This window comes from Schistocerca cancellata, chromosome 4 (genome assembly GCF_023864275.1).
Source record: "Schistocerca cancellata isolate TAMUIC-IGC-003103 chromosome 4, iqSchCanc2.1, whole genome shotgun sequence".
NCBI classification, from domain to species: Eukaryota; Metazoa; Arthropoda; class Insecta; order Orthoptera; family Acrididae; genus Schistocerca; species Schistocerca cancellata.
The window spans coordinates 67,047,580-67,068,757 of NC_064629.1; the positions used below are offsets into that span (position 1 = coordinate 67,047,580).

At 38.2% G+C, this 21,178-nt stretch overlaps 1 protein-coding gene across 3 annotated transcripts in view; it reads right to left on the reverse strand.

The window, feature by feature from the left end:
• Window positions 1-21,178, reverse strand: part of LOC126183902 (uncharacterized) — a 463,083-nt gene that overhangs the window by 140,843 nt on the left and 301,062 nt on the right. For all 3 annotated transcript variants that reach the window (XM_049926242.1, XM_049926240.1, XM_049926241.1), the window contains 2 exons: window positions 19,057-19,323; window positions 1,985-2,116 (listed from right to left, as the gene is read on the reverse strand). In XM_049926242.1, coding sequence (XP_049782199.1) covers window positions 1,985-2,116; window positions 19,057-19,323 — 399 coding nt within the window. The remainder of the gene's footprint in view (window positions 1-1,984; window positions 2,117-19,056; window positions 19,324-21,178) is intronic.

Sequence of the window (21,178 nt, forward strand, 5' to 3'; positions counted from 1 at the left end):
GAGGCAGAATCCCTGCTAGACATGATTTGGATGTTTCTGCTTGATAAATTCAAATAGTTCAGGCACTGAATCTCCACAATGCCAATCTAGAATAAGAGTCTTACTTCTGTCAATACACTGGTAGTGACATGCCCACTTTCCACAAAGAATGTGTATACCATCATTTTCCTGACACTTTATGCAATTTCCACTATTACTGGATGGCTCTCCTCTCAGATCGTCTATACAGATGACTGCCTCCAATTTGACCTGCCAGAATCAAATTTTCCTAGCATATGCTGGCAAAATTAAATGCTCTGAGTTTCTTGATCACAAGTTAGAAGGTGCAGTGTCCAATGACTAAAGACATTAATTAAAAGATCCCCATACACAATCTTATAAACTGCTGCTGATTTCCATGAGTGCATTCAATTTGTAGACAGGTGCAAGAGGAACCTGGACTCAAAGGTTGTTTACTTTAGTAGCACCAGCTACTGATTTTTGTCCTCAAGAGAGTTTCACTTATAACTGAAATGATGAAGCTAGTAACACACTGTTGTTTTGGAAAGTGAAGAGTCATCAAAGCCTGCTGCAAATTTTCCAGACACACCTGCATATAGTACTACCTTGAAATCATAAAAATTATCTTCATAGAAATGCATCTGTTACAACTTCATTACTGCCTCAATTCAGTTATACCACCCATAGTATTGAGATTTTCAGGTAGTCACCTGGCTAGCCAGCCACAATTATATTGATTTTTATTACAAATCAAAAGTCCATTACAGGAAAGGATTAAAATCCAACCTTTTTATTTTGTGGGCCCTGCTCTACAATCACATGTCTCGGTGCACTCGTTATCACTGTCATTCAGTGTAAGCTTACGTAGTCTTTGGGTTGGACGGCAGCATTCTTGGTAATTATTATTCTCTAACTGATAATAATATCTTGGGCATTAATAAAGTGCTTCAGCTGTATTTAGTCCTTTATTATTGGATCACTACCAATTTTTTGACACTAGAAGCCACATCTTCAGGTGAACATATAAGTAAAACATACGATCACCTGAAGATGTGGCTTGTGGTGCCACGAAACCAGTAGTGACCCATTAATAAAGGACTAAATACAGCTGAAGTGGTTTATTAATACCGAAGATGACTACTCATAGCTGTTGTTGCTCTACCTACATGTACACTGAGGCTTTTAACCACAAAATTTTATTCAAATAATTATATAATCAATTATTTAAGACTTTCCTGATGCAGAAAATAACACTGAGGATTTCATGCATTTGATACACTGCTCAGCATCATCTGATTAGTTTTTCAAAATATGGGTGAACTACATCAAACTACATAAATATGTGGAAATATCACATTAATTAAAAATTGTTATCCACTCTATATAACTATATAAAATGTTTTCTTCAAGTGAATGATGTTTGAGTAGGGAAAAATGAAAGGGAATCTCAAACATCTGCTACATAAGTTGTCACAATTTGAAGAATGAATAAATTAACTTTTCTCTTCAGGAGTCAAGTAATATTACCAGATTTAGGTTTTCCATGATTTCCCTAAACTACTTAAAGCAAATACCTAGGTGGTTTCTTTGAAAAGGGCACAGCTAATTTCCTTCCCCATCCTCACAACAATCCAAGCTCATGCTGCATCTCTAATGACCTCGTTGTTTATGGGATGTTAAACCCCATCTTCCTTCCTGTTTTTCTAGTCAGCATCCTATGGATCTTGAATGACTCCTCCAAGTACAACATAACTCTCTCTATTCATGACTCATGGTAGACTTCCTCTGCAAAAAACTCTTAACATTAGACACACAGCTTAACATTATGTAGGCTACAGAGAAGAACAGGTAGACCATGCTCACACTTTCAAAACATTTCTCTGAGGATATCTTTTCTACAGACGTGGATGAAATACACCAAAATTTCATTTTTATGATTATTTTACTTCTTATGTCATATTATTTTACAGGCCAAACAACTTACCTTTCATCAGTGGCCTTAGCATTTCCCAGACAAAAAATACATTGCAGGCCTCTCGCTCTGTCTCTTCATACGGATATGCAAGATGTCGCCAGTGGTAAGAAAAAACTGCTCCACGATGTGGACACTGTATACCTAATGGGTATGATACAAAAAGTAAAAAAAAGTTAAGTATTCAAAAGCAGTTTTTCAAATATTTCAATAACATGGTTATTTTTATTCTTGGGCATTAGGTGATGGTCTAGGGGATATTTCTGTGCCTGATGTTTTGTCTCCTATTCCTGGAGAAATCCATTGAGGCTAAAATATGCAGTTAGTCAATATTCAAACTTCAACAAGCTCAGAAACTAAACTGTTATATATAAACAATTTGGCTTGTTGATTTTGTTTCAAGTTTGTGTATTAACCTACTGCATAATTTAGGTTCCTGATGAAACATAAGGCACCAGGAGATGAACATTAGGCACAGAAACATGTCTTAGACCATTACCTAATGTCCAAAGAATAAAAACTGCAAAGACTTTCAATAACTGGCATTTCAATTAATAAGTAAAATGTACACCTTCACTGTTAGTTGCAACTTAAGCATACTGTTATATCAATTTATGGTGCCTGTTCACATATGTTTCTTTCAAAATATTCTCATTAGGTTTAATTGATTAAATGTATATGATATAGCTCTTTCTTGGCTAGTAGTGCAGTGCTATGATGAGTCTTTGTGATTTTCCCAAGGTGTTTTATTGTGTAGATCATTTTATTCTCTCAGAAAAACTCAAGTTTTATGGAACTGATGGCTTTATATACACCTGGTTTGAATAATACCTAACAAAGAGAATGCAAAAGGTTGTACTGGATAATTCAAACAATGTTGGAAGGGTAGAAAATTTTAGTGACTGGGGAGAAACCACATAGGAGCTCTCATAGGGTTCAATTCTGTGCCAACTCCTATTCCTTACATATGTTAATGACCTTCCACTTAACATTCAAAAAGCAGAATTGGGCATAAAATTGACTCTCCCTAAATTTTGAGGATAAAAAATGCTATATTTAGTTATATACAACAAGTAGAGTAATGCCAATAATTGATGTAAAACATGAGCAGGTGTCACTAAATAGGGTAGAATGCTCCAAATTTTTGGGAGTACATATTGATGAAAACTTAAACTGGAAGAAGCATGTTACTGAGCTTCTCAGACAATTAAGTTCAGCTACTTTTGCTCTTCATAAAATAGCTAATCTTTGCTACAAACAAATCAACCTCTTGACATATTTTGGATATTTCCACTCAATAATGTCTTATCAAATAATCCATTAAATTTCGGGCATGCAGCCGCGCAAATAAAAGGGTAGAAATTTTATTTGCGCGGCTGCATGCCCGAAATTTAATGGATTATTCATTACGCCGCGAGAAGTTGAAAATGCACATCTTATCAAATAATTTTCTGGGGTAATTATCACTCAGAAAGGAAGTATTGACAGCAGGTAAATAGCCAATTTTAACCACGCCGTTACAAAATATATATTCGCTAATAAGACATGTTGTAAGTAATCCATCACATTGATATCCATACCTACAACACTAGAGGGAAAAATGACTTTTATTACCCAATGTTAAAACCGTCAGTAGTTCAGAGAGGAGTTGAGGATGAAGCAATAAAAATTTCAGATCATTTATTAATTTATTTATTTAGCACCCATATTATCACATTCATGATATTGGACTTGTCAAAGCACAGAACAGAATAAAATATTACATATTTACATCATATACAAAATCTTATTATTGGTATCAACACATCTTTATAACAAAAACATTATTCTGCTTACGTACTACATACAAATAGCAGAAAAGCTTGTGAAACCCCTTGATTGATTTTACTACAACTATTAAATACCAGTACTTTAGTTAACTAGGCATAGTAACATACAGCACAAAATTTAGGTGCATAATTGCATACATACATGAATGAAAGAAGTTTGGTTGTATCTAGGTATGGTTGATATCTATGAATTTTTGTTTAGAGTTATGAAGTAGATCTACAGATTTGAGCAAAATTCCAGGCATTCCTTAATGCTGTAAAAACTGTTGTTTATTAGTTGATTTTTTAGTTCTTTTTGGAATGTATTAGTATTTGGTATTTTTTGATGCTATCTCTACAGAATTTTTGGTTTGTAAACAGGACTATCCTGATACAGTGATTTTCTGTGCACATCCCTATGATAATCATCCCTGTTCCTTGTTTGATGGTGGATCTCACTATTCAAAGGTGAAACTTGATGATTTTTAATGAAGCATATGCTTTCAAATATAAATATAGATGGTAAAGTCATGATTTTTAATTCCTTAAAGATACCCCAACATAGTGATCTGTAAGCAGCATCACTTATTAATCTTAAAGCTTTCTTTTGGAGCCTAAAAGACTGCTTTGCAAAAGAGGTATTTCCCCAGAACTCTATTCCATACTTCAGTAGACTATGCAGTATGTGTAATAAGCACTTAACACTGTTTCAGTATTGCAGCAATCTTTAAGCACTCTTAATATGTAACAGTACTTGCTTAATTTTTGGTTAAGCATTTCTAAATGTTTTTCCCATCTTAGATGCTCATCCATCCATAATCCTAAGAATTTTATGTGATTCTTTTGCTAAATTTGGCTATTCAATAATGTGAATTTTACATTGGTCCTATTTTTGTTCCTTATATGTTGAAGTTCATCAATACAGTTTTCTTGTCATTGGCAACTAGACAATTATCTTTAAACCATTGTTCTGCCACTTCTGCTGTTTGTCGACTTTTTGCTGCATCTCATAATCATTCTTCTCTTTTATAATGAAGCTGGTATCATCAGCAAATAATATGGTCTCAGCTGTTGAAAACTGTTGAGATAGGTAATTAATATAAATGAAGAATAACAATGGGCCCAATACTGAGCCCTAGGGTACCCCATAATTAACTTTTTTATATTCAGAATGGTACACATTCCCGTCTTTAGTAATTTGTACTCTTTGTTTCCTTTCAATTAACCACTTGTAGGAAATACCATGGACAACATAATTATACAGTTTTAACAGCAATATATTATGATTTATAAGATTGAACACTTTGGAAAGGTCCAAAACCAACCCATAGATCAGTTCCTTGTCCTCAATAGCTTTGTAAACAAGTTTTGGGAAACTGAAGAGAGCTGTTTTTGTGTAGATTTGCCTTTTCTGAAACCATTCTGTGCATTCACAAGAATTTTATTTTTGTTTAGGAAGACTAGCAATCTGTCATACATTATTCTTTCAATTATTTTCGAAAATACAGATAATAATGACAGAGGTCTGAAATTTTTAATGTTAAACTTGTCACCACTTTTATAAACTGGTATTACTGCTGACTGCTTAAGTTTACTTGGAAACACACCAGTTTCAAAGGAGTCATGGATTATGTCCACAAGTTGAGAGACAACGTTATTGGTACTATATTTAATAATTTTGTCAGGGATACCATCAAATCGACAGATCATTTTGTGGTGTCACCACCAGACACCACACTTGCTAGGTGGTAGCCTTTCAATCAGCCTCGGTCCGTTAATATACGTCGGACCCATGTGTCACCACTATCAGTGATTGCAGACCAAGCGCCGCCACATGGCAGGTCTTTTCTAAAAAGACTCCCTAGCACTCGCCCCAGTTCTACAGCCAACTTGGCTAGTGATGGTTCACTGTCTACATATGCCTTCATTTGCAGAGACGACAGTTTAGCATAGCCTTCAGCTACGTCATTTGCTACGACCTAGCAAGGCACCATATTCAGTAATTAGAATGAATTCTGAACAGACAATATTGTGAATCATGTAATGTCAAGAGCGACATTCATCATTAATGGATTAAAGTTAAGTATCAAACTAATTACGTCTGCTTTCTGAATTCTAATTCCTTGTCATGTTCCAGACCTCATGTCAGTATAGTCCTTCCCTCCTCACACCAGCCTGCGTGAGCTAAAACGCATGCATTTTGGCCTCCCCTAGTAACACGGTGTTGGCTCTTCTGCCAACACAACATTGGCGACGAGTGTAAAAACGGTGTTCTTATCTATACTACCCTGATTTAATTGTGTAATGGCTTCGCCACAATCTCCAGATGTACTGTCCAAATTTTATCGCTTACAGAATCAGCAGATGCAGGCATTACTGGATACCCTTGGACAGCTCGTTCAGGGTCAACGTGCAATGCAAAACGATGCGGCAGCCGCCGCTCCACCGCTAACGCAGCCACAACAAACAGTTGCAACGACCTTCAGACCTTTTGATGCTGCACTGGAAAGCTGGACGGAGTGGTCACGCCAATTTGGATTCCATCTTGCCGCCTCCAGAATTCAAGATAATGAGCGGCAGCCTTCTTTTTAGCCGTCCGTCGGTGTGCAAACCTAGCGTGTTATAGTCAAATTATTTCCCCGACGCGACGTAGCAACTCTGTCCTACGACGAAATTTTGTCTGTATTAGATGCATATTTCAAACAATCAGTCAATGTAGTTGCGAAACGGTATACCTTCTTTTGTACAAAATTTATGGCAGGTCAGACTAATCGGGAGTGGGTTGCAACCTTGCAAGGCATTACTAGGGATTGTGCTTTTGAGTGTCAATGTGGACTCCCATATGCAGATACTATGGTACTTGATGCAATTGCACAGTACGTTTCTGATGTTCGTATAAGGGAACAGATTTTGAAACTAGCAAATCCCTCCCTTCAACAAGTGATGGAGATATTGGATCGGCGGGACACACTTGACTTTGCTTAGGAATCATTTGAAACATCACCAGCCGTGTGTCAGGTTAGCCGGCCCGCCGGGCGAGCTGCACGGAGCAGAAAACAGCCCTCGCACCCGGCCGCGCCGCTGCCGCCAGGCTCGCAGCCACGTGTGCCGTGCCGACAAGCAAATGTAGTCCTTAAAACATGTGCTACTAAACATTCGTGTGAGAATTGGTTGTCATGTCAAACTATTTCCTTTTACTCTACTAAAAGAGGACATGTTCAGAGTGTTTGCCAGAAGAAGCTCAGATCGGAAACTCCAAACCATTCCAGGCCCTTTGCTTCGCGCCGGAATTGCATTGGATTTCGGGATCGGTGCTGTGCTTGCACACAAAGATGGCTTGCACGATCGCCCTATTGCCTTTGCGTCCAAATTGCTCTCGTCTGCGCAAAGAAATTATTCACAGATCGAGAAAGAAGCATTGGCTCTCGTATTTGGTGTTACAAAGTTTCATGTATGGTCGTCACTTTACCATAATCACAGACCACAAACCTTTGACATTGCTTTTTCATCCGAACAAGCCTGTACCTCCACGTACAGTGCAGAAATTCATTCGCTGGTCTATTTTGCTCTTGCAGTACCACTACAATATCTTGTATCGGTCCACTGCTAAGCATGGAACCTGATGCGTTGTCCCATTTGCCTGTTGCTGAGGATAGGGCATTTGATTCCTCTGAACTTGCTTGCATGTTCATTGATTCGGAAATTGATGATGTGGTCAAATCGACGAATTTTTGTCGTGTCGCTACAGCCACAACTGCCGACCCTGTCCTTGCTACCGTTCTGCGTTTTGTTGCTATGCAATGGCCCTTGTCCAAGTCATGGATCGGGGACCTGTTGGTTCGCCGATTTTTTGCTCACAAGGAGAGACTTTTTGTTTGATGTGGTGTTTTGTTTTTGCGTTCTGATAATGATCAGTCCAGGGTCGTGGTACCACGTTCGTTACAGTCCTCTATCTTAAAGCTTCTCCACCAAGGACATTGGGGTATAGCGAAAACGAAACAACTTGCTCTTCAGCACTGTACTTGGTTCGGAATCGATGCCGCGATTACGACTATGTGCTCTTCTAGCATGGTGTGTGCCGAACAACAGTCAGCACCACCGCGGAAATTCTTTGCATCGCCAAAAGCCACTTTCCCTTGGCAACGCTTACACATCAATTTTGCTGGTCCATTCTGGAATGCTCGATGGTTGGTTGTGATAGATTTATTCAGTAATTTTCCTTTTGTTGTCCGGATGTCTTCCCATCTGCCACCATCCAAGTGTTATCTGCTATCTTTTGCATTGATGGTCTTCCACAGAATATTGTTTCCGAGAATGGCCCACAATTCATGTCCACTGAATTTGTCATTCTGCAAGGCCAATGGTATTCAAAATCTGACGTCTGCGCCGTTTTTGCCACAGTCAAACAGTGCTGCTGAACGATTGGTCAGGACTTTCAAGTCACAGATGTTGAAGTTGAAAGAGTCGCATTCTCAGCAGGATGCGTTATTGGTCTTTTTGTCCTCATATCACTCTCAGCCCTGAGATGGTCACTCGCCAGCTGAGCTACTCCACGGTCGCCCTCATTGAATCTTGATGTCTTTGCTACATCCGCCGCATCAGGTTCCTGTGCAGCGGCAGACACCTACTTTTTCCCCAGGCGACGTTGTCTACTACCGCCACTATCAAGGTTCACGGCGTTGGCTCGAAGGGCGCATTCTTCACTGCCTCGGACGCGCTATGTATCTGGTTTTGGGGGCCTCTGGTGAGGTGTGCCGGCATCTCAATCAGCTGCGCCTCTGTCGTCACACGAGATCTGCTGCTTGCCGTCTGCTTTCAGTGACGGTGCTGTCCAGCCAGCCCCCGGGGACTCATCTACTGGCTCGCCTCAGCCCCAGGTGTTACCGACGCTGCCTTCCATTTTGCCCCATGGCGACACGCTGCCGCCATGACCAGTTGTCTTCTGACATGGAACTCTTGCCCGCTCCGGACCATATGTCGTCTTCGCCCGTCTGGTGCCCCAGCCCGATGGAGGTTGACCCTTCGGCCCCTCCTGTCTCTCTACGGGCGCATACACCGCATGTTTGCGTGCACCCTGCACTAGGTTTTCAGGTGTTCACTAGTTCCCCGCAGTTCGAAAGGCAGGGTGCGGGTGGCACAGCCTCGCCTGTTGTTAGGCTCCCCACCTCGTCGCATACGTCAACATGGGTTCCTCCCCATGGCGGGCGGAGGCCTTATACCACAACTGTCCGCCGATTTGCGGGGGAGGAATGTGGTGTCACCGCCATACACCACACTTGCTAGGTGGTAGCCTTTAAATCGGCTGTGGTCCGTTAGTATACGTCAGACCCGCATGTCGCCACTATCAGTGATTGCAGACCGAGCGCTGCCACATGGCAGGTCTAGTCTAAAAAGACTCCCTAGCACTCGCCCCAGTTCTACAGGTGACTTTGCTAGTGATAGTTCACTGTCTACGTACGGCCTCATTTGCAGAGACGACAGTTTAGCATAGCCTTCAGCTACGTCATTTGCCACGACTTAGCAAGGCGCCATATTCAGTAATTAGAATGAATTCTGAACGGACAATATTGTGAATCATGTACCGTCAAGAGCGATGTTCATCATTAATGGATTAAAGTTAAGTATCAAACTAATTACGTCCACTTTCTGAATTCTAATTCCTCGTCATGTTCCAGACCTCATGTCAGTATAGTCCTTCCCTCCTCACGTCAGCCTGCGTGAGCTGAAACGCGTGCATTTTGGCCTCCCCTAGTAACACGGTGTTGGCTCTTCTGCCAACACAACACATTTTACTCTTTAGTTTGCTGATAGCCGATTGTACTTCTTTGTGTGTTATGGGATATATGTACATTGTCCTTTCATGTATTGGAGTTGTTACCTTTGTCTTTGGATTATATTTAGTGGTGATCAGGTTTTGGGCTACATTAATATAATGATTATTAAATATATTAGCTATTAGAAGTGGATCATCAACAATTTCATTTTTGTGTTTTATGGTGATTTTATTATCTGCACTTTCATGTTTGCCTGCATGATTATTAATAACTTTCCACATAGGTTTCATTTTGTTGTTACCCTTTCTAATATATGAATCATTGTGCTTCCTTTTTGCAGCAATTATAGTTCCCTGTGCTTTTTCCTATAACACATGGAATGTGGTTTCAAGATAGTATTTTGCTTTGCACACTTATGTAGCATTCTAAGACTTTCTGATCACTCTCTGATTTCACTTGTTATAAATGAATTTGATTTTTTTAAATTTTGGATCTCTTTAGATGGAATGAAATATCACAGCAGTATGTATAATTTGACAAGAACTTGCTGAATTTTATATCTACAAAACTATTATTTTCCATGTCCCAGTTTACAATTTTTAACATTAGATTAAATACCCTAATGCTGTCATCATTAATTAATTTTCTCTCAATATATCTCCTGTTGTCACTTTTCTCATGAGATTTATCTAAAGTCAATTTAACTGCTTGATGATCAGAGAAACCTGTATCCAATACCTCAGATAAAAGTCACATTTTGATTTGTCAATGAATATTTGGTCTATAGTACTTTCACTTTTGCTGCTGTATCTTGCGATATCTTCTACACACATGTTCATATTGTATGTTTTTAGTAGATTAACAAGTTTTTGCCCTTTTTTACAGTTGTCCTTGAAATTAATATTGAAATCCCCAAGCACAATTTTGTATTCTGACTGACTGTTTAGATAGTTGAGAGGATTTTACAAATTTTCAGAGAATAATTCAAAATTGCCAGATGGGGACCTATATACACATATACACATGCAATTATAATTTTACTATCTGTTAGTTCACACCCCCCCCCCCCCCCCCACACACACACATATATATATACCTAAAAACAAAGATGATGTGACTTACCAAATGAAAGTGCTGGCAGGTCAACAGACACACAAACGAACACAAACATACACACAAAATTCAAGCTTTCGCAACAAACTGTTGCCTCATCAGGAAAGAGGGAAGGAGAGGGAAAGACAAAAGGATGTGGGTTTTAAGGGAGAGGGTAAGGAGTCATTCCAGTCCCGGGAGCGGAAAGACTTACCTTAGGGGGAAAAAAGGACGGGTATACACTCGCACACACACACACATATCCATCCACACATATACAGACACAAGCAATTTTTAAAATATTGCTTGCTCTTTTTAGCTGGTATTTCAAATCAATGAATTATATTACTCATTTCACACGTCTCCTCTACCCTAATGCACAGAAAAGACAGTGTTCATACCATACGACATTCTGAGACAGTTCTACATGGTTATGAATGCCTACTAAATCATTAATTACAAATCTGGCAGAACATTGTAAGCACATAAACGTTTTTCTGTCACAGACAAGATATGGAAATTGTTACTGTAAAGTGCAGTAAATAATCAACCAAACCTGCAACAACAACCATCCAGTTGTAACTTACAGTTTGGAGTGGAGTGCAGATACTGGTTTCAGATTTGTACAGTGAAATGTATGTATGCTGATTTTAATCACTGTAGTTCTTTTGAATTTGCCTGACCTGCTCATGAGAGACACCATTCTAAATTTCAAACATTGAGGTTTCTGAGCCTCATATTTGATTCCAGGCTGTCGTGGCTACCAAACAAAAAAACCTAATGGTGAAATCCATCAAGTTTGAACCTCTTGATGTGCCTCTGTCATAAATCTTGGAGGGAGGAGGGGGGAAGACAAAATGAGTTTGATACCATTTTCAAAACTTTTGTGTAATCCTGGCTAGATTATGGCTTCATAGGTAAGGACCAGGGAGACCTACACATCTTAAAACCACTGACGCTGTTCATCATGGTGGGATTACTGGCCACGGGTACTTACAGAATGAGACACAAACATAATCTTTGTACTGTCTGGGGAGCACTTTCTATATGGTGGCAGCTCCTTTCAGTGCATGTGATGGTTGTTGCAGAATCATCATAATTCAAAACCACTGTATGCTCTAGCATGCACAGAGTTTTACAAATCACAAGAGCAACAAGATTATTTCAGATCTGTCAAAATCATGGACTAGTGGCTAATGGTGTGGGACTAATATTAACCTCAACTGGAGCTGTGTGATGCACTAGTTACTGAAGACACCCAGAGTTATTTTACAGCTGGAGTACACGAGACACTATATCTCTGGAGATGTTTTTAACTCAATATTTTACAAAATTTTAATGAATGCACCATCTGTACAACAATATTCTGTGTGGATTCCAGCAGGGAGAGACTGTGTTTGAAGCAGAGACCCATATGGTGTTGAGGGCAATCGGGCAGATAAGACATATTTGTGCTGTGAAAGTTTTTGCCTACTCTTCCTCCCTGAATGGCCTTCAATTTATACAACATACAAATCTAGCAGATGAACAGTCCAGACCATACAGTATATCTTTCTCCACCTATAAAGACTGGGAAGGAAGTGTGATCATGTTGAGAATCAGGACGTGTGGGCATAGCATTCATGGCAGACTCAATGGCTCTGTTGAGGTTTAGAGGTATGTGGTAGTGGGAAGATAGTGAGCTGCAGTTGACAGACAACAAATTGAGGCTGGTACAGCCGACTCAGCCATGCATACATCTTTCAGACCCTCAGACAAGATGAAATAGTTTTCATGTGGCAACAAAAAGGGCACAAGCTGAAGACTCATGGTTTCTTGCTCCAGCAAGAATACTGATCAATGCATAATTATTGTGGCATGCAGATTTTAGTATTTTATATTTTAACTGGGTGTATTTTATATTCAGACAAGGAGGAAGGGGCAAGTTTACTATCTGTTGTGTCCTTTATTGTAGTAAATGAGACAACAAATGTGGCATAATGTTTTAAGATTATGTGAGATGTCCATTCTTCTTTTTCATTTATTAAGGAGTAGATCTGATTGCCTTATTAATGTAGTTGGCCCCACTAATTATTGTTTTTCTTTAAACTTATCATTAGCATCACTTCCTGAGTTATCATTACTGTGTCATTTTATCCAAGATTTTAGCAGTTTTTAGGGGGCAAACCATATTCATAGTCTTGTGTGATTAGTGACATACTGTGACTGTGTGAGTAAATGTGAAATGGAGAGACATAAGACTAACTGAGTGTACATTTTATGTGTTTTTCAGTATTATATAACACATCACTCCTTAGCAGGGGCACCAGTAACCTCATTCTTGAGTGCTCTACAGTAAAACCCAAGCAGCTGTAAGTACCTGAACAGCCCAAGCGTAACTATAGGTTTGACAAAGTTCATCAAGAAAAGAATCACATGAAGTCAATTGAAAGTACTCACCATAAACAAGCCCAGTAGAAATAGGCAGGTTGTCTGCCAGCACACATGTATAAATAACTATTAAAAAAATTAACATCTACTACAGTTCAATCAGCATCAAATGAGCAACTTATAAAATAGTGTAACAGCACTGGAGACATCAGTTTCATATGTGTGGTATCATCTAAAGATCATGGTGCCACACCAAAGTTGGCAGTACACATCAATACTGCAGACATTAGCAATGTCTTACAGCAATATGCAATGACAAATGGGAAAAGCTGAAAAAGACAGGTCCTCTCTCTCAGCACAGCAGTGCCCTTGCAAGGGGTCAATATAGAGCCTAGTATGGAAGTGTTCTGCTCAGTTTGTGACCTCTGCTGAAGCAGTTAGCATCATCAAGTAGGACTAAAAAGTTACTCAAGTCTCGGGAATGTACTTTTGTAAATGCTGAAAATTGAACTTCAGGAGAACAATTAGTTAGTTAGTTAACAGTTAATAACAGTCATAAATTATCACACTCTCCTGTAGCAAAGGATTGTATCAAGTGAAGAAAATCTTTTTATCGGTCATTTAATAAAGTGACCTAATATATCATATTTTGTAGTCTAGATGAGCCACCTGCCACAGTAATTAAAGAACCCACAGTTACAAAAGGACAATTGTAGTTTCATCTGATCATAAAGATATGGATATGTACACCACCTGATATAACCTGAAGATGGCAGTTATGGTGAAATAGGCCTACAGTGATAAACAACATAATCAAATACAGCAATGTCTTTTTTCTCACAACACAATACAATGACTTGCATATGTTTGCATGCAACTATGTGCATCAAGGATCCAATTAGTTCTGAAATGGAAGTCAAAGAGAGAGATATTTTATTTTTCAGTCATATTTAGCATTGTAAAAAGACAATTCTACATGTGTAGACTGGTCTTGGAACATAACGTGTATACTCAAATAATTCACTCATGTTTTCTCCCAAATTTAATGATGAAAAACTGGAGAGTGTGGATTATTCAAAACATGGTTGGAACTGCTCTGCCTCCAATAAGAGATCCCATTATACTATTGCATTGTTGTGGCTTCAGTGTGTGGCATATCAGTAGCACATTAGAAGTGAAGTATTAACAATGACTTCAAACTTGTTAATTATGGCTACAAGTTCTTGTTATCACTCATCCACTGCTAAAGAAAAACTGAAAATTATTGAAGAAGCCAAGAGCATTGGAAACCATGCAGCAGGAAGAGAGTATGACATAAGTAAGTGTTGTATTCGTGACCGGCAGAAGAACAAAATGCGGCTTTAAGAAACTAATAGTAATCGCCAGGCATTTTGTGGCCAAAAAGTGAAGCATCCGGACTTCAAAAAAAGGCTCTGCAATTATGTAGATGAGAAGCAACAATATGGATGCATGGTGATGAGTAAAATGTGCCAACTTAAAGCTTTGGCTTTAGCCAAAGAACTAGGCATTACCTGTTTCAAAGCTAACTGGGGTTGGTTATCATGATTTTTCAACCGAAATGGATTAGGATTCCAGAGGAACACTACTGTTGCTCAGTGGCTTCCAGTTGATTACGAGGAAACAATAGTGCATTTTCATCATTATGTGATAAATCTGCAACACGAAAAGTCCTACATATTATGGCAAATTGGTAACGCGGTTCAAATGCCAGTCTACTTTGAGATGCCACTCGACAACATCGTGAACAGGCAAGAAGAATCCAGCATCCTAATATGAACTTGCGACAGTGAGAAGCAAAGGTGTACAGTGATGTTGTGTGTAACTGGTGATGGATGAATGCTACCACCTTACGTGATATTTGAAAGGAAAACAATTCCGAAAATATAAGTGAAAGGCATATCACTGAGAGTGAATCTGAAAGGGTGGTTGGAAAATGACCTTGTGACTGTGTGATGCCTGTTTGGCAATGTCTTCCTGGTGCATAACTGAATTTACATAACATGTTGGTCATGGACAGCTTCCGCAGACATAGAGCTAAGTGCGAGGCAAATTACAAGAAGGGAAAACTGACTTGGTCATTATCCCTGGAGGCGTAACATCCATCCTACAACCACTAGATGTGGGAATAAATTGGCCATTCAAACCTGCACTAAAACAGTGATATACGCAATGGATGGATGATGAAAACCACAAGTTCACACCGAGTGGAAAAATCAAATGGCTGGATTTGTCCCAGATTTGGGAGTGGGTGAAAAGTGCATGGGACTCCATTGAGCAACCACTGGTGGAAAAAACCTTCACAAAATGTGGTATTACAAATTCACTGGATGGAACAGAGGATGACACTCTATGGGAAGAAGGTGACAACAACAATTATTTACCCGCTACTGATGACAATCAAAGTGATGATGAATAGAGAGGTAAGGGAGCATACATACTGACTCAAATACTGTATTGTGTATATTAACATTAAATTCTTAAACATGGTAATACACTTTTTTTCCTACTGTAGGTACGCCTATGGAGTCCCGGCTGGCAGGGATAATGTTCCCAGGCCAGCCGCCCAGCTAATGCGCTAGCTGGCAGGCCACATGGTGGCCAGCTGCATGCTGCTGAATTGGTTGTGTTTTAATGATTTATCAATCCGTACAACAACATGTGAAGATTATTATGCATTTCTTCAAACCAATTGATATTATATATAATTTTGAAAACATTGTTTTGTTAGAACTTTTTTTTTTTTGTAAATAAAACAAATTAAAGCAAAAGAAATTTCCCTCCCACAAAATTATTCAAGGGCGCAGACTATTTGAGTATATATGGAACTACAAGAGGTGCCTTTTACCTGCTTTGCCATGATTTGTGCAAACATGGCCTTTTCAAAGTCACAAATATCATGGTATTTCAATAAACTGTTACAACTTATAAATGATGAAAAAGAAATCTGGTGTCACAGTTCACCATTTATGATTGTGAAGTCATGCCTGGAATGATGGAGACATTCCTCATTATCAAGGTGTACCCTCATCTTTTATGGTACATTAGATGCTTTCAATGAACAAAACCTCTGCTCAGCGTTCACACATGCGAAGGATCAGGCTGGCTCACCTACTTTACACTTAATTTCTATGTTGCTTTTACTCTGCTTAAATCATTTGTTAATAGTCTGCAGTTGACCTACTCTTTCAAAAGGAACTGATGCTTATACTGTTTGTGACAACTTTGTGGCTTCCAGTGTTCTTTTTCAGGACACTCTTAAGAGGGGTGTTAGTATTGCTTGTGACAGCCCACCTGTTTCTGCTTATGCTGATTTTTACTTGTAATTTCTTTGTGCAACAAAGAACTGGCAAGCAACTGAGAAAGAAAAGGAATTTATAACATATTTTGCCAGGTCATAGACGCTAAAGAGTAACTCATGGTCACATTATTGTATGCAGTTATAGTTATTTCAGTAATTTTTTGTAGCCTCACAGAAAAGAACTCAAAAAATATTTTTCATTTTGAATAAATAAATAAATAAATAAATAAATTTTATCAATTACATCACATCACATCAATGTCAACAGGGATGGTGACAAAGTTAACTTTTATCTCATACCTTTACATGAAAGCATCAATTTAAAATGAGATCATTGCTTACAATCATTTTTTCGTTAAATACAAAATGTTTTGTGAACTTTTAAATGAGTAACCTAATTCTATGGCATTATTCTGCATGGGTTCAAGCAGGGGGTATTCTCTTTTATGGTTTGCTGTTATCCCTGGGTCTTGTGTTAAGATTCACTTACCAAAGAAATTTACTGTGCTTAATGAGTATCATACATGATCTTGAAGCCACTGGGTCAGATGAAACACACTCATGGTGTGAAATTCCTTGCCTGCTCTGACTCCGAGTACTCATCAAGTCATACCACGAACGTACCCAGCAAATGAGCAAGTCCAGTCTAGGATCTCTTTCCCCACTTGCAATATCTGAGGCAGGGAGTATTCTTCTGCTGGGTAACAGGACACATGTCAGACATGGATACAAATCACCAGATTTGGCAACCAGGGAATCATATACAACTAGAATTGTGCCCTATGTAAACTGCAGTAGGTTAGTTTTGGTGCAGCACATAAATAACATAGTAAATGGTAGGGTTGATTGTAGTATTGGTTGCATTGTTATGGGAAGGTACACAAATGAATATGTGAGAGAGAAACTGGGAGCTGACATCTCTTTGTTTGTTTGTTTTGCGCATAATTAGAAATGCACATCATTCACAGTTAGTCCATTGAGTATTGTATATCCTAACAAAATATAAATTGCATTTTATAATAAAAATTAGTTGATCATGTAACTTCTGGGCTTTTGATGAAAGTACAGTTTACATGCACAAACATAAATAATTAATACAATTATTGATGTTATTTTGTAATCAGCAGAATGTTCATTATGATGAAATGCAAGAGTTCCCTGTTATTAATAAGTGCAAAAGTTGTTGTTTGTGAATAACAGAAACATGTTTTTGTTTTCTGTGTTTTTTATTTTACCTTTTTTTTTGAAGAATTTACATTTTATAGCACTATATGATAAATCTTCATTGTTTTTCTATTTTTACTGCAACATTCCTCTGTTTCACATTACAAATCAATGGTTTTTGAATAAAAGGTGATTGAACATTGACAATTTCAATTTTGCTATAAATATTGTTTACTTTTAAGTAGCAGACAGGAGGATAACTATGTATAAAAAATGTTCCACAGGTCACTAGGCCTTTTAAATGCCCTCATACAGTTTCTAGACAGTTTGCTATTTCTTGTTTTTTGGAGAATCTAGTAAGACACTAATCGCTAAAGGGATCAAAGTGAGATAATGCCCGATAGGGTTCTAAAATACCTAATGTACAGGTGACGTGGTTATGATCTTAACTGACCAAGGCTACTATGAAACTACTGTCGTCTATGCTTACTCGTGATAATCTATGGTAGCCTATGGCAGTTTTACAACTCTATAGGCAACACAAAACAGCCAAAAATATTAATGTTTCACACATACAAATGTACAAATACAATAGTTATTAGATGGAACATTTTGCAAATAACCACTTTTATTTTATCTTGTTTAATGTGCAAAATGCGAATGGACACAACAGTTGCTTTTCTTCCTGTAAATTTGTTGCTTTCCTAGCTGGCAGTAGATCTGTTACCTGTTCATCATACATGCAATATTGAGTAAACAACTAGCAGTGGGTGATTTTTAACTTTAGTGGTTTAACAGCATTACTCAACAATAATGGTATCAACAAAAAACAGGACCATTAAGAAAGTAGTAGTTCAGGGTTTATACATCCCAGTGGTGATGAGGGCATTAGATATGGTTCAGAAACAAAACAGAGAAGATGTAATATAAGGCACTCATCTATATATTTTTTCTTGAAAGGTGTGAATGAACCAGTCTTATGCATTTAGAAAATAGTGGTAGAAAGTATAAGATAATCTGAATGCCCCACTTTATGTTAGTCAGTATATGTGGCTTAGGCATGGTGATGCAGAGCCATGTTTCAGTGAAGTAGTCAGATGTATACTGAATTAATGTTTTTCCAGGAAATGGATAAGCAGAGCAGGATCTTCTGGGTGACTTACAGACACTATTATTAAATTAAATACAGATAGTTTTTTGAGACTATCTGCAACAGATTGTTTATTCAAACCTCTCTTGCAGCTCTGAAGTTTTTTGTTATTGCTTGTTAGAGGACTGTAGAAAATCCATCAAACACCTAATACATTTGAGAAAGTATTTGAATGCTACAAGACAAAAACTGCAAGTGTATTATTCACAGTAGTAGAAAACTCTACAATTACAGCATAAAAAGTACCACTGTAACTTGAAGTCATAGCAAAATTGACTCTTTGCTGTTACAGACTTTTCTGTTTACTCTGGTATATGCTAACCATGTGTGATTACACATTAATACATTTAATATTTATTTTGTGTGAAGATTATATTGGTATTAGACAAAATGCAATGTAATTTTACCTTTAGGTTTTCCGGTGGTTCCAGCAGAGTACACAGTGTAGGCCATGTTATCAAGGGAGCACTCAGCTTCTTTTTCAAATGGTGGATATGCCATGCAGTTTTCAAGCCAATCACCTTCTAATAGAATGGTCATATCTTCTTCAATCAGACCAACAAGACGATCTGAGAATTGTTTCTTACTGCACACTGCTATAGGTCCTGCATCCTCAAGTACTGACATAAGTAATGAAGGGGGATAAGAGACTTCCAATGGAAGATAAGCTCCACCTGAATAGAAATAATTTTCAATTAACATTTGCTTTGCTATTAACTATTGAAAGTAAGTGTCATTTATGAAGCCTACTTAACAACTTTAAAAAAAATTAAAATTAAACTTTACATGAAGTTAATTTCAACCATATTGTTAAGCATACAGTAACTCATCCATCTGGAATAAATAATTGCAACTGAATGGCACTCTAGTCAGCAAGCTATGTATTCACAGAAGTCTCTCAAACTTTGATTGGCTGTATTAAATATGTGTTGTTGAAAGTAGTAGGGCACGATTCATCACAATTTAAAAATTAAAAATCTTTAACTTTTACATAGCATGATAAGGTGAATGATAAATTTAGTACATTTGGGAATGCATGGATTGGATGAGCAAAAAAAAAAAAAAAAAGAAGAAGATGCACTGGCCATTAAAACTGCAACATCAGGAATGATAGAGAAAATATGTAATTTTACTTATTGAACATAAACAGAATAGTAGGAAGAGTAAATTGTTACATTTATTGGTCATCAGGGGGTATACAGGGCAAAAACTTTAGTACATAGGCTCTCTCTGGCAGTGATAACCACTCTAATCAAGCCGGGTATCAAGTCAAACTGAACTTGGATGACAGGTGGAGATACATCATTACATGCTGCTACTGCTCTATGCCAGGGTTCATCAATTGTATTAGCTGGTTAGTGGTGGCTTGCCAGTCTCTCAGCAACCCATAGCTAGATGTTTGTAATGGATGAAACATCTGGAGACAGTGCTGGCCAGAAGAACAGACAATAAGTCAGGATAGGATGGGCAACATGCAGTCTAGTGGTATCTTGTTGAAAGATAGTGTCACAGAGTCCTTGAAGATATGGATAATCACTATCCTTAATACATTAGAAATGTAATGGCTGCTGTCCAGATTATTGGCTATGTGAGCCATAAGTGATCATGTTGTGCACCCAAATCTCATCACACCAGGTGCTGGGCCTTTATGATGATGGTGAATGGAGCCTGGCAACCTCTGTTCTCCTTGGAGCATCTACACATGCATATGTTTATCATGATGCTGCAAACAGAAATGGTATTCACCTGCAAATACACGCTGCCACTTCTGTGTCCAGTGTTGTAGTTGGGAACACCACAGTTGGCACACCTCCCTATACTGTTGTATCAAGGGAAACCACAGCAATTGATACCACACTGACACTCAGCAGAGCTCTAAACATCATCACATTGTCTGAGGATACATGTCTTGCTACAAACAAGCTCATCTCCTGATTTAAGGTATGCACAGTAGGCTGCAAAATCTTGCATGGACGAGAGAACAATGTGTCTATCCTCTCTGGTGTTACTCGAGTGGGACAACTGAGATCCTGCATGGAATTGAATACAGACCGGAACCCACTGATTCCATATTTATATGACAGTTGTGGGCTCCTGAACAATGTGAGCAGTAATACCATGGAACAATAAAACTGCAGCCTTGATAGGTAAACCTGCAGTATTAGTTTTCTTTATGCACAGAATGTAGACGGCATTATTCCTATCGATTTTGTGTGGTTGTGCTGAAATGCTTATCATTTGCATATTGAAGTATACAGTACATTTCATGCCAGTTTGACATTTTTTGCATGCTGCCTTCATCATGTTGCAATGTTATTGGCCAATAGTGCAGACTGAACTCAAAGATGTTTCTCCCCTTTTTCTGTTAACATTCAGTTTCAATACATGGAAAAAGCAAGACTTCAGAAAGAGTGCATTATTTCAGTTTTAAAGAGGTTCGAGTAAGAATTAGTAATTTTTCCTTGAAAAATCTGTTCTGGAATACATTTTGAAGGTTTGTGTAGCTGGTACAGGATTTAAGTTTAGCTT